The 15,436-nt window shown below is 37.3% G+C and overlaps 1 protein-coding gene across 15 annotated transcripts in view; it reads right to left on the bottom strand.

Annotated features, from left to right (window-relative positions):
- The window catches only part of SUPT3H (SPT3 homolog, SAGA and STAGA complex component), a 483,439-nt gene that overhangs the window by 466,339 nt on the left and 1,664 nt on the right, over window positions 1-15,436 (bottom strand). For 8 of the 15 annotated variants that reach the window (XM_048845697.2, XM_048845708.2, XM_048845709.2 and 5 more), the window contains one exon: window positions 3,359-3,462. In XM_048845697.2, coding sequence (XP_048701654.2) covers window positions 3,359-3,462 — 104 coding nt within the window. Of the gene's footprint in view, window positions 1-3,358; window positions 3,463-5,694; window positions 5,804-15,436 lie in introns of those variants that run through there. The other 7 variants (XM_048845707.2, XM_048845701.2, XM_048845700.2 and 4 more) reach the window with 3 other exon arrangements.

Genomic DNA, 15,436 nt, shown 5'->3' on the forward strand with positions numbered 1-15,436 from the left:
AATTTATGAAAAATGTCTTAATTTGTCAGTGCCCAGAAAGGTTCTTTAAAGTGGTAACCTCATCATAATCTACAGGCCAAGAGAAACAGCTGTAATTTTTCTGTTTATAGTCCATCTCTGGCAAAACTTTAGCAGAAAAAAATATTTTAATATGAAAACAATAAAATTTAATTTTAATAAACCGATTATATTGGAAGGGTTACTTTGATTCCTACCATGTCAGTGAAATTGTTTATGAAAAATATTATCTCAGAACACAGATGACTTGTTTGTATAATTTCTAAAGTAGCAACTGTTTCAGAGCTTGTTCAGAAGAAAAATGTCTATTTCTTCCACTTATATGGCCAATAATAACTTCTACATTCTGACAGAAATCATGTGTATGCTGGCGGGCAGGAGAATTTCAAAAGCACTGAATCAGGAAGTGACCAATTAAATAAAATATAGGTTCATCAGACACTGACCTAAAGAAGCTGCATAGACTTCTTTGGCTCCCTAAACTCATGGCCTGCCCTTGATTCTGGAGTCCAAAAGATGATCACTTAGGTTTGTTCTTTGTGTGGGGAGAAAACATGCATTTTCGGTGCAGATAACAGTTATTTTAGGTTTAAGAAAAACAAAATATATATAAAGTCTCCATGAAAGAGAACACACTAAGTCACCAACTCTCTACATCACTAAAGATACACAAAACAGCAGATGCCTCATAATTGAGCTAGCTAGCAGTCAGGATTCCTCTAGCTCGAAAGGTGCAGCACGTGGAAAACAGAACATCTCATTTCAATTATATACTGAAATACATCACAGTCTACCCACCTACCTACAAGATTCTAATACTTCCATCCTCATTGCATCTAACTGAAAACAGAATTAGACCTTCCACTTTTTGGCAGTTACTTCTAAATATACTCTAAAGCAGTGGCTCTTAACCTTTCCAGACTATTATAACCCTTTCAGGAGTCTGATTTGTCTTGAGTACCCCCAACTTTCACCTCACTTAAAAACTACTTGCTTACAAAAATCAGACATAAAAATCTGCCCACTATTACTGAAAAATTGCTTACTTCCTCATTTTTACCATACAATTATAAAATAAATCAACTGGAATATAAACACTGTACTTACACTTCAGTGTATAGTATATAAAACAGTATAAACAAGTCATTGTCTGCATGAAATTTTAATTTGTACTGACTTCACTCGTGCTTTTTACGTAGCCTGTTGTAAAACTAGGCAACTATCTAGATGAGTTGATGTATCCCCTGGAAAACCTGTGTGTACCCCCAGGGGGTAAATGTACACCTGATTGAAAACCACTGTGCTGAAGAGCTGAGTAACTCCTCCCATCAAAATTGCCAAATATGGAAAACAGACTTAAGGAAATGGCATATTACTAAGTATTGTTGGGGAGTCCTGTCATGCCCTTATCTGGGAACATGCTCTTCTCCAGTAAAATGCAAACACAGCTAAATGGTCAGTCAAGCTATCATTTAAAGTTAGACATGTCCCAAAGTAAGTTTTTTAAACCCTAAGAGAGCCTGTTAATGAATAGAAGAAACAGAAAGAAGGTGAAAACTAAAAGCAGGAGATAGGTGGTTTTCTTCTAATATGGTACATCACATCTGATAAATTTCTGTAACATTAAGAAGCCAAGTGTAATGTTTGCCCAGAGGAGCAACATTCAGCTTTGAGATACACAACATATTCTACAGAGGACATTACAGAAATAATGCAAGTTAGAGTTTCAACAGTTTTTATGAAGCTGATCCTCAGTACCTACTGTATAATAGAGAAGGAAAAGATACAAAAGGTCTAAGTTACCAAGATCTAAAACTTTATAAGCCTATATATGGAGAGAGAGACAGAAAGACATTGTAAACAGATAGAACGTTGACTTTTCAGCTATTATTCTTTTTGACTGAAATCAGACATACAAAATCTGTAGATGTATATGAAACCACATTGTAAAAAGAAGTTTTCGAGTCCCCTCTACTTCAGAGTTTAAGGATCCTGCCAACATAAAAATCAATAGTCCAAAACGTATTCCCTGTTAAATCCAATCTACTTTGCCTCATCTTATTTTCTATTGAAGTGTTAAACTATTTTCCAGAGCTGAGAATTTAATTTCAGCAATTTTAACTAGTAAAGACAGGCAAAAATGGCCAATATTATCTTTTAATGGAACAGGTTTACTTACTGGCACTCCGGCGCTAGCTTTCTAAGAACTGAAAATCTAGCAGAGAAATCCGTGGGAAAAAAAATCTCCTTCTAAATATTCCAACAAGATTTCATACAGCACAGCTCCCCTTTAAGTACAGCTGAACTCAGCAACGCATACATGTACACCCTAATTTCCACCACCCCCACCCTACACACACACACTGGATAAAATATATTCATAATAATATATAAAAGAATTGCACATAATTTGGAGTTGGGCTACCAGCCCAGTTCTCTATCTGCAGTTTTAAAGGAGATATACTCCAGACTTGGGCTGAAATTTTCTTTAAACTGCCTGGTAAACCAGGAATATGATCCATAGGGAAAGAAGAGCTCATTAGCCTGAGTTCTCCCCCTCTCTACAGATCAATGTATCCTGGACCCATATAAAAGGGAAAAAATGGCAGTGCTGGCAGGTCAAGCTCTCTGATGGATAGGTTGCCTTCAACCAAATCAAGATTTGCAGCCTGGCCCAGTCTAATAGGCCACTAATCAAGTAGAACAGAGCCTTAGGTAAGGAAATCTTCTTGATTATGCAGTGTCTTAAAGATTGAGTGAATGGCTATTTAAATGTCTTGTGAGATTTTAGAAGTTACAGAGCTACAAACCCTTCTAATATCACAGCTTACAACTCTGCTTAATCAGGTTTCTAAGATTCCAGTGGCATTTTAGAATAATAAATCATTTCTCTTTATAACAATTTTGCTCACCACCAAAACTAAATTGTAATCAGTTCCAACTGGTCCACGCATGTTAATTCCATAATAAATGGCATTATCTCACCAGTTAACAAATCTTTCTGTATTAACACCAAAAGCTATGGTAAAACTATAATGAAAAGTTACTTTTAAAATAATTTTATTTTCATAGTATCTTATTTGATGACGAATTAAGAAATGTAGATCTCAACTTATTTTCATATACAATACATAAAATATATCAATTATTTAGTAGGGTTTTTCAATCTGTTTATAGTTTAACAAATGTGGGTAATATTTTATTTACCTAGAGTCTTAAAAATATAAACAATGGGATAGCCATCATATGTATCTGTTCTTCTGCCCTATTTTCTTAGAGAATGACAAAAAACACACATTCAAAATGCAAACAGTCCAAAATATTTGGATAGCTTACTTACATCATACTTTGCAGTTCAGGAGTAAAGCTTGTTGATTTCCCTGCCCCTCTTCCACTGCTTGAAGAGGCAACATTTGACATCGGGCTAGCTGCAATATTGCTCATCTGAGTAAACAAAAAGAAACAATAGAGCTTGCAAACATATTTAATTTAATAAACAGGGGATCTTGGAAATGGCAGCAACTATAAACCACTTCACAAAGTATATGTGGTTTAAAATATCCAGCCTACCATACTATGTTTCATGTTGAAGTTAATAACATCTTTCATTCAGCGCTACAAGAAAATTATTTTCTCCTCTATTACAGGACAAATTGAGAAAACCACACTGTTCATTTTAGTAAATAGATACGTAAGAGGAATCAATAATAATTGTAATAGTTTCACCTTAATGACTGCTACGTACCCTTGCTTTGCATTACGGATTCAGAAGGAAAAAAGCAATTCAGGCAAGACATATAATAATACATATAAAAGCCTTTTCAATGTAGAAGAGAAGCCTATTTGAGTTGCCACCTGTATTATCAATAAAATATAAACTGTGGTCAGCAATCACTGCAACTAGCCTCATTGAAAGTGTGTGTTGGGTACTTATGTGTGTTCACACTTCTCCACTGGCTTTCTTTTTTTTTAAATAAACTCAGGGAGCCATTCAAAAAGCAACAATGCAAGCTTATCTCAATATCTATTCAAGAGCTCACATTATTATGGGCTATATGTGTGTCTTTCGTAGGCCCAGTCTTCCAACAGAAGCGCATAACCTTCAGCTCATGCAGTAACCAAATCCCATAGGGACCTTATTCATATAGGGTTTGTCTACATAGGGAGAGAAGATGAATTAAATATAGCTGTGAAGTTAAAGTGCATTAAACGTAGCTTTCATTCAGAAGGAAAGTAGCCTCAGTTCACTGTAGCTTAATCTTCATTGGAGTGACTAAGGTCCTTACAGTATTGAAACTAAATACTGAATTTCTAAAAAATAAGCCAGTAAGAAATGTGAATGAACTCAACAGTGAGATATTCAACTTTAAATCTGATTTACCCACTCTGCACTATTTTCAGCTTTATGTATGATCCAGTATCTGTAAAAAGCAGGAATACAAAATGAACAAAAAAAATTTTTTTAATGTTTAATGGTTTTCCTGACAGAATTTCTGTAAAATTAAAACAGTTTATTCCAAGTTGAAACATGGACTCAGTTCTACTCTAACCAGACCACATATACTAATTTAGCTTTCTATTTTTCCTCTCTAATAAAATGCAAGTCAAAATATCTTTAAATCATGTCATCTATAATCTTAATTTACTGAAAACTAACCAAAGAACTACCAGACAATGCATAACATGGATATTTCATGAAGACCACCAAATAATAAAATTAACTTAATAAACTGAGTCAACATAATTAAAAATAAACACACAAGTTCATGTTTTAAACACCACTCATTAGAAGCAATATAAAGAGTCAAATGTTATCCAAGTATATTTCTATATGCGAAAATAGATACTCTTGCGTGTCTTGTTTTTACCGCCAAACAACATTTAGCAACACTAAAATATTCCAGGCACCATGAATGTCTTCTGATAAACAGAAGACACTCACAGTATATTTTTTCTCCTGTCTGGTTTGCTAAGAACTGGTAAACCTTCACTTATCCAAGATCTGCTCATTTCTTATGTTGTTGTTAGTAGTAGTTGTAATAATAAAATGCAGATGTTAATATCATTTGTTTTCAGTCAGTCATTTCCCAGTTATAATTTTACCTTTAACCTATGCTTTTAAAAAAAAGAAGCTGAACAATACAAAGTGTATATGAAGCCTTCTTTCCAACACTAACGCTTCATGTGGTTCATTACTATATATATTTTTTTTTAAAAGAAAGATATTAAGTCTTTTGAATTTGTAACATATTTTCCATGGTAATGTGGTACTTCCACCTTTTCCTGTTCTCTGTATGTATAAATATCTTCTATGTGTTCCATTCTATGCATCCGATGAAGTGGGCTGTAGCCCACGAAAGCTTATGCTCAAATAAATTGGTTAATCTCTAAGGTGCCACAAGTACTCCTGTTCTTTTTGCTGATACAGACTAACATGGCTGCTACTCTGAAACCTGTTATAATTATGGTTACAATAAAAAGATTAAGGATACATAGCACACAGATGCATCAAATAGAGAAACTTATAATATACACCTATATCTAAAACACTAGAGTAAACTGTTTTATATTAATGCTTTCACGTATAGTTTAAGAGACGACTTCCACTTATTTTCCAGAACATTGTAATTTAGGTTCTCACACTACAAACACGAGCACATGTTTAACTTTACTCACATATTTAGTTGCACTGAAGTCTGACTTTAGTCATATGAGTAGGCACACATACTATTTCAAGTGTTCTGAGGACCAGGGCCTTGGTCAGCAGTTACCATTAGTCTCAAACCTAAACAGTAAAATTAGTGAGTTTAAAAAAAATGCAATAAACTTGCCTGTAAGTGTAAAGGAAGATTATGTGTTACTTCTAGCAAAGTGCTTCTAAACATTGGAGGTGTACCAAAGACCCACAGACTTGGAAATTTAAATCAAGAGTATATTTAGTCTTACTTTTGTTTTACGCATTTTGCTTATTACTCTTTATTTTATTATTTATTTAACAGTTAATGTCTAATTTTTAATAACTCAAAATATGTATATCCACTCTTATGATAATGTCAAAATTCTTAAATCGAAAGGTCATAGAGACGTAGAAATACAATTCAGTAAAGCTGTGCAAGGCATTAACACTAGTTTTTGGCTAGAATTTTCTTGCCCTTAAAAATTTTAAAGAAAATATTATTAAAGTTAATGATTAATAAGATAAGGCCCCAATCCTGAAAACACACATGCTTAATTTTAAGCACAGTCTTATTCACTTCATTAATGAATATTAATAATTATATTGCGGAGGAAAGTTATACATGCACGTGTCTGCAGGACTGGGATTTTACAGGACTGAGATTGTAACATTATTAGGGTTTGTCAAAAAAAATTAAGTGCATGGCATGCAGTCTTTATTTCCCTCCCACTCACTAAGTAAGGGCCAATCAGGCAGCCCGTGTTCACATTAATAATTGTTACAGACATGGCTATCCCTTACCAGCATTGCCAACTCTCATGATATTTGGCGCTTTACTTAAAGCTCACCACCCTGGAGACAAGTGATTATGTGATCATCTTACCTTTTATTTAAAAAAAAAAATTCTAGCCCTATGACTGCAGAGAAAAGCTTGAAAGTGAGACTCACTAAAGCTCAGACACTAAACAGCAAACAAAGACAAATAAAAGTTACATCTCATAAGTTTTGAGCTAATGATTTTTGAACATTTCAGTACTGCCTTGGCAGTACTGCCTTGCATACAAGTAATCCTACTGACTTTAGTGGGACTCTTCCAAAAATAATTGTGCACATAGGCCACAATCCTGCAAAGGGTTCCACCCAGAAGTGTAACTTTCAGTGTCAGGGTGTCATTTATGCCCACGTGTTTTGTGTCAGCACAATTACTTGCTAAGGCTCCAATCCTGCAAACACTTACACATGAGCAGTCCCATTAAATCCAATGGAACTACCTACCTGCATAAATCTTTGCAGGATCAGGAACTATGAGCATACCAGCTCTATCCATTCGTTAAACCACTGTCTTCCTACTAAAACCAAAATATTTAACTTTCAAATCAAGCAGGTGTACAGCATTTTCTTGACATGATGAACCAACAGCTCATCATGCCCTGTCATAGCCTTTAAAATAATTACTTCCCCAGCCCACATTTTGTTTGATGGTTTAGATAATTAACTTCTTTACACATCAAAGTCCCATCATCCGCATGTTCTATTTCCTTTCTTCCGGACATTAAAAACAAAGTCAAAAGCAGAAGCACTCTCAAATCAATTTTCTCCAATAAATACAGCTAACATGGAATTGAAAACCTACTGTAATCTTCAACGGGTCAATGTACTACAGTTGTTTTAGCTTTGAATTGAAATACAGCTGTTTGCCATATTGCACAAAGTGAATTCAGATGTTTAGATCGGGTCACAGATTATTTCAACATGTCATAGTTTAATCATGAACTCTAGCAAGGAGAATAACATTTGATTAACTATTTAAAACTAGTAATTATAAAGGCCTTATCTAAATCTGTGTCACACTTGCAAATTATTTTCCTCTTTAAAAAAAATCTGGCAATTTTATAATTAAAAAGAAAAGACAATTTACATAAATAATTTTATCAATGAAAACACATAAAAATAAGATACCTATCCTGATCGCTCAACACCTCTGACACAAATTAAATATACGGTCACATAAGAAACAATTCACTCCCTCACACTCCCGAACGATCTTGAGTGGAAAAATGCTAAGCCTCCTCTGGTTGAGTTCAGACCAGCGATTCAGACCTACTGTTCCATAACCTGTCCCTTCAGTCTGTGTCTTCCTGTGTAATACCCACATGATAGGACACACGTGTGATTGACTAATCTTTAAGGTAGAGCGCACAGTCCATCTGTTTACTCAAGCTTTTGGTAAGGGATGGTATTTTGCACTTCCTCATAAACTTCTATAAATAAATGGTGCCCTGAATATCAACAAATTTGGACTATTTCAGATAAATGTATTTTCTAACATAGAGATGGCTTCAACTGGGCTGTTTTGTCTTAGGGGCCTGACTCTTCTCCCATTTACACTAGACTTACACCTACAAAACGCCTCTGAAGTCAGTGTCATTAACTATGATTTACTATAAATCATATAAGCAATAGGAGAACGGGGTTATGTACTTCTAATAAAAGTAAAGAGGCAAATCATATAAAACTTTACAAGGTTCCAAGAAAATTAGAAGTTAATTACATGTTTCCATTCAGCAGGAGATAAGGAATGTGCATATGGTACCTTTCTTACTTTAGGTGCAAAAATAAATTACTGTTACAATAAATTATTTCTGCAGACTTCCATCTAATTTTTGTATTGCATCAGGCCCTCATTTCACTTCTTCCATAACTACTTTTTGCATATGATCTGAAATAATGCAAAATGGGATACATTTTTACTTACATAAAACTCATACAAAACAGGAAGGAAGAAAACCACTGGATGAGAAGATGCTTTGAGCAAATACTGTATTAAAATTAGTGTTTTTGTTTTAAATATTCTAGTCTTTACTGCAATTTAAACTTAAGCCAAAATCAGAAATGTCACTATTAAGTATTGTATTTGTGCAAACGCTCAGCATTGTGCAAGATGTAGTACAAGAAACAGTCCCTGCTCCTTTGGCGTTTAGGAAGTAAGGGTTTTAATTAACCATGTGTATTTAGGCCTTTGGTTTTATCTTATCATGCAACAGAAATGTTAAGTCATCTTCATGATGGAGTGCTGGCGTGTGACTCGGGATTTAGGGTTCTATGAAAATACAAATAATAAAACAAAATAAAATAAACACACGAGAAAGTACACTTCTAAACTAGTCTATCTAGTTTTTAAAAAAGTATTAAAAGAGAATGGACAATGAAAATAATTGTATACTGGATTATGTACAGTGTAACACTGACCCTCTATTTCAGTGGTTCTCAACCTATTTACCATGTGGGCCACATATGAAGCTTTTTATGTGTTATATGGGCCACATCCACAAATATTTAGTTGTAGGCCTTCACATTATGTAACTGAATGGGACACTTTCATTTGACTGTTTCTTTTCAGTTCCGACCTGTACTTCATCAACTTCTGTCCCCTCCTCTTTACTACAATAATCCCTTTAACAAAATCATCCCTTAAGAGATGTCTATCTAATTCGCATACTCCTCTGTACCTGTCAGCTTTTCCCCAGCCCATAGTCTAAGAACTCCTCTTCTACGACCTTTATAATTTTACAAGCCAGCAATTTGGTTCCTTTTTGGTTTAGGTGGAGCCCATCCTTCCTGTACAGGCTCCTCATTTCCCAAAAGGTTCCCCAATTCAAAATAAACATAAATCCCTGCTAGGAACACCAGAGTCTCATCCACTTATTGAGACTCTGCAGTTCTACCAGTCTAACTAGCCCTGCAAGCGGAACAGGAAACATTTCAGAGAATGCTACCATGGAGATCCTGGACTTCAATTTCTTACTTACCAGCCTAAATTTGGCCTCCAACTCCTCTCTCATACCTTTCCCTATATCACTGGTACCTACATGTACCATGACCACCAGCTCCTCCCCAGCCCATTACACAAGTCTGTCTAAATGTCCTGAGAGATCTACAAACTTCACACTAGGCAGGTAATTCACCATGCAGTTCTCCTGGCCATCACAAACCCAACTATATATATTTCTAATAATCATATCCTCCATTACTATTACCTGTCTTCGTAATAACAGGGGTCCCCCACCCCAGAGAGGTATCCTCAGCGCGAGAGGATAACAGGATATCTTTTGGAAGGAGGGTTCCAACCATGAGATTGTTTCCCTCTACTCCCGCTTGATGCTCTCCTTCCCCAAGATATTGATCTTCCTCAACACAGAGGCTGTCACGCGAGGAGAGGGGCTCAACACAGAGCAGGGGTGGGAATACTCCATTATATCCCAAAAAACCTCACCTATGTACTGGTATCCCTTAGCTTTTCCAGTTCAGCCACTCTGGTCTCAAGAGCCCGTACTCTGTCTCTGAGGGCCATGAACTGCTTTCACTGAATGCACACACACGCCACCTGCCCACAAGGCAGGTAATCATACATGCTACATTCACTGCAATAAAATGGATAGCCCTCACTCTGCTGCTGGACTTCTGCCTGCATTTTTTTTACTCTTGCTGGGGGCTTTTTGGTTGTTTGTTCTTTAACAGGAAGGAACATTTGCAGGGGTGGGGGGAAGGGGTCAGCTGGTGGACAGGAGAATGTTTATTAGGTGTATCTGGCTCTCATGCTCCCTCTCTAAACTTCCTCACAAAAATCCTCTTTGTTAGCTCCTTTGGTCTCTTACAAACTGGCTTTTTAAACTCCTGTTCTCCATGAGTTAGCCCTCGCCCTCACCCTCCTTGTCAAGGGATCCTAAAGGAATTAGGGATTAAAGGATGGCAGGCTAGAGAGCTTCCTTAGGAAGCTCTCAGCTTTGCCTAGCACACCACTGGGCTCAGCATATGGCCTCCCCCAAACAGACCACACTATAAATGTCAATTAATCAGGCACACTGCAAGCAAGCAAGCGCACAAGACAGACAGAGACAGACAACAAACTCACCTAAGGGTAAGAGTCACTCCTCTTTCACCTGGAGAACTCCCTCGCAAAACTCCCATTTGCTGCTCCAGTTCGCTAGCTAGACATGAGGAACATCGATTCTATAACAGTTATCCTCCTTCTTTCCACTTGATGAGATAAACCATGACAACCCCATCATCTGTTCTCAATAATGCACAATGAATCTAGAATTCCTCTCTGAAAACCAGGAGAGCACAACAAACTGTTTTCAACTCTACAACATCAACTATGTATAGACACTGGACAAAATTCTGTCCTCGGATGTGGTTCTCATAAACTTCAATGGGAGAAATGCATGTGCATGCAAGAATAAAATGAAGCCCACTAGCTTTTTGTTCACAACTCCTCTCCATCTCAGAAGAGATAAGCAGTCGCAAAGGTTCACATCTGTACCTGACAGGAATGCCTCTTTGCACGTATTAATTTGTTTTACTTTAAAAAGCATATCTAAAATCTACAAATAAGCAAAGATTCCCTTCTAAAGTTTTGACCAGTTGTACTTGACAAAAATAATTCTGCTTGACTTGACCAAACTCATACTGTAAACCACTGATCCTGTTAGAAACCATATAATATTAGGGACTTGTCAACACTTGAAACGTTACATCTGTACCCCTGTAGCGCTTCAGCGTAGACACTACCTACGCTGACAGGAGGGGTTGCTATCAGTAATCCACCTCCCTGAGAGGTGGTAGTTAGATCAACAGAAGAATTATTCTGTCAACCTACCGCTGCCTACAACAGGAGTTAACTACCCCACTCAGGGGAGTGGATTTTTCACACCCCTGAGTGACAGTCAACCTACCTTTTTAGTGTAGACCAAGTCTAGGTCTCCAACTTTTTACTCAAAATGCAACATCTATAACCTTCCTCACATATTCCTTTTTGATAGCTACAATTTGTCCAAACATAAATGTAATGAGAGTTCTTTAAACCATCTTTGGCAGAAATTTTGGAAATATTTTGGGCCCAGCCACTGAAAGACTGATGATTAATTTACCAGAAACAGTCAGAGACCTCCAGCTGAAAAATCATGCTATGGATGCAGGATTCTGTAGTGTGAGGTATTGATAAAGTCACAGGCATTTCTTCCTTTGAATTCAATTGGAAACTCTATAGTGGGAGGTCTTTCTTTCCCTGGAGCTACTCATGCTCCGAGGAGTCAGAAACTAATCTCAGACTTCAGAGTAGCAGCAGTGTTAGTCTGTATCCACAAAAAAAAAAAAAACAGGAGTACTTGTGGCACCTTAGAGACTAACCAATTTATTTGAGCATAAGCTTTCGTGGGCTACAGCCCACTTCATCAGATGCATAGAATGGAACATATATTAAGAAGATTATACACACATATATATATACACATACAGAGAACATGAAAAGGTGGAAGTTGCCATACCAACTCCAAGAGGCTAATCAATTAAGATGAGCTATTATCAGAAGGAGAAGAAAAAAAACTTTTGTAGAGATAATCAAGGTGGCCCATTTCAGACAGCTGACAAGGTGTGAGGATACTTAACATGGGGAAATTTAATCTAGCGGGAAGCGGCACAGGCCAAGGGATGTGCTGGCCACCCTTCGTACAGCCCCCATTGGCCTTTAACAGCGTACCACGGCCAGTGGGAGCCGTGATCGGCCGAACATGCGGACGCAGCAGGCAAACAAACCGGCCCGGCCCCCCAGGGGCTTTCCCTGAACAAGTGGCGGCCCTAGTTTGAGAACAACTTGTGTAGAAAACTTGATCTATGAGGAAAGGTTTAAAAAATCTGGACATGTTTAATTTTGAGAAAAGACTGAGGGGGGAACCTACAAAAGTCTTCAAATATGCTTAGGGCTCATATAAAGAGCATGGTGATCAACTGCTCTCCATGTCCACTGAAGGGGACAAGAAGTCCCTTGATCGGGAGCAAGGGAGATTTCGGTCAGATATCAGGAAAAACTAACTATCAGAATAGCTAAGTTCTAGAACAGGCTTCCAAGGGAGCTTGTGGAACCCCATCATTGGAGGTTATTAACAACAGCTAAGACAAACACCTCTTAGTGATGGTCTAAGAGGTATACTTGGTGCTGCCTCAGTGTAGGGGGTGGACTAGATGACCTCTCAAGGTCCTCTCTGGGCCTACATTTTTATGATTTCATAATAAAGAAGAGTAATTAAAAAGTTAAGTTTAGTCATACTTTATTGGTAGTCAATACATCCCCTTTTAGGGATCCCACCATAACACATGAAGCCTGTGAGCCACCAGGTCTTTGCAGCAGCACATCCCAACACATAATATTTGTTCTGTTTTGACATCTGTCTCAGTGTATGACAATGGGAGCAAACATCCTTTTGTTCACTTTTAAACATTTAGAGTGAGACTTTCAAGAGCTCTTTGAGTTGGGCTAACAGCTCCCACTCAAGTCATTGAAAGTTTTACTATCAACTTCATAGCAGCAGCATTAGGCAAACACTGGCTACTTTAGAAAATATCCATCCTTTTCCCTTTGTCCCAAATGTTTTCCCCCCCACCACTGATTAACCTCTTGTTTACTACCTCCTATTATTCCTTTTTCATTTTCCTGTTGAAAGTTTTAAGGTGTTGTTTTGATTACAGATATTTTGCTGGCTTTGAGAACATTTTAACTGTATTTTTGAGTACCCCAAGCATGTGAAAGAACTTGGGAAGGGAGGGGGCTAGAAGATTACTTATAAATAACATTATTCTGTATGTTTAGTAGTGCCACGGAAACTAATGATTTTTAACATTACTGCTGATCTTTTTATGAAATATAAAATGTAAATTGGTCTAGCAAAATATAGTTTCCCACAAAGGCATCAATTTAAGTTTCAGTACTTTGGACACACAGGTTTCTGACTAGTTACCAAGGATCTCATAACCAAGCAGTTCTCAACCTTTTTCTTTCTGAGGCACCCCAACATGCTATAAAAATTCTGTGGCCCACCTGTGCCACAACAACAGTTTTTTTTGCATATCCAGTAGATTAAAAGAGGAGCTGGTGTTAGGGGGTAACAACCAGGGCAACTGCCTGGGGCCCCAAGTCAGAGGTGTTGAGCGATCAGGATAGGTAATTATTTATGTAAATTGTCTTTCCTTTTTAATTATAAAATTGCCAGATTTTTTTTTTAAGAGGAAAATAATTTCCAAGTATGACATAGATTTAGATAGGGCCTTTATAATTACTAGTTTTAAATAGTTAATTAAATGTTATATTCTCCTTGCTAGAGTTCATGATTAAACTATGACATGTTGAAATAATCTGTGACCCGATCTAAGTTGCTTGGGCTTCAGCCCCACGCGCCGGGGCTTCGGCTTCCTCCCCTGGTCCCCAGCAAGTCTAACGCCAGCCTTGCTTTCTGTTTTATTTTGGAGGACCCCCTAAAAGCTGCTTGTGGGCCCCCAGAGACCCCTGGACGGCTGGTTGAGAAACTCTTGTTATAACCAACTAAATAATGCCTAGAACAGAAAAAGCACATGCCTAACTGTAACTGGCTTCCACATTTTCTTTGTAAACTTCATGATAGCAACAGAACAGTCCACACAATTTCTGTGGGATTATCACACTTCTTGGGTTTGGCCTGCTGCCTTACCACACCCCTTGAGGCATGCTATTATCACCCAGAAATGCAGAATCTAGCATGTCTTATTTCTTAAGGGTATCATGTAGGGAGGGTATTAACAACCAAGAAAGGTGTACAACATTGCCTAAAATGATTATGCAAATGTAATTCCTAACACATGTAGTTTATTAAATTATAGTTTGCTTATGTTGACAAGTTACCAACTGACTAATCCCGTTTTAGACCGTCGCATTTTGTGTTATTCAAAATTAAGTCCATAAGAGCAATGTAGTTGGTTGTGATGCTGTTTGGCTTAGCAAATAAGCCTGTATACTGAAGAGCTGAGTGAATGCTATTAAACCTTGAGCATTATTGTCAACCACATTGTTCCAAAAACATGAGTTAGACCCCCAAAATAAAAAAATGTGAGGGGTTCTTTTTATTCGCCTTGTAGTTTTCAAGCTTTTAGAGCATACTCTGGTCATCTGTTCAAGCTTCAGAAATTACTTCTTTTTTTTTAAATGAAAGTTGAGATTCTCATGTAGTCACATGATTCCAGGAGCTGGGGCTTTAAGAAAACTACCAAATATCTCAGGAGTTGGCAATACTACTTAAGACACCACCCTCACCACTAATGCAGCAATAACAAACAAGATGAAAAGTCATCATAAGAGACAGGTTACCAATCTACAAACATGAGGTCTGAGTAAAGCCCATTGAAGTCAATGGGAATCTTTCTGTTGGCTTCAATGGGCTTTGGGATCTGGCCCATGGTAAAGAATAATAAACTTAAAACAGTAAAGGAAGGGGAAGGGAGAGAGGTGTAGTTTCCAAAAATGTCTTCTGTGGGGAGAAAGCATAAAAGGAGAAGACTCATAGAGGTACAAGAACATAGGACTTTAGCTGAATATTTCAAAAGGAAGGCATTCTCTAAATACCACATCAACAGAATTTGTATCTAATTTCCATTTGGTTCAAATTATAACACTTCAAGTAAACTCAGTTCTACAAAAATCTTCTGAAGTACCTCACAACACACCCTTAATGTTGCTATAGGACGTCCTGGTCTACACTGGGAATTTACACTGGTATAGCTACATCGCTCAAGGATGTGAAAAATCCACAGCCCCGAGAGAGGTAACTATACTGACTTAACCCCGTTGTAGACAATGCTATGTCAACAGAAGCATTCTTCTGTGGACCTAACTACCATCTCTTGGGGAGCTAGATTGACAATGGGAGGGAGACTCAT

This window comes from Caretta caretta, chromosome 3 (assembly GCF_965140235.1).
Source record: "Caretta caretta isolate rCarCar2 chromosome 3, rCarCar1.hap1, whole genome shotgun sequence".
Classification (NCBI taxonomy): domain Eukaryota; kingdom Metazoa; phylum Chordata; order Testudines; family Cheloniidae; genus Caretta; species Caretta caretta.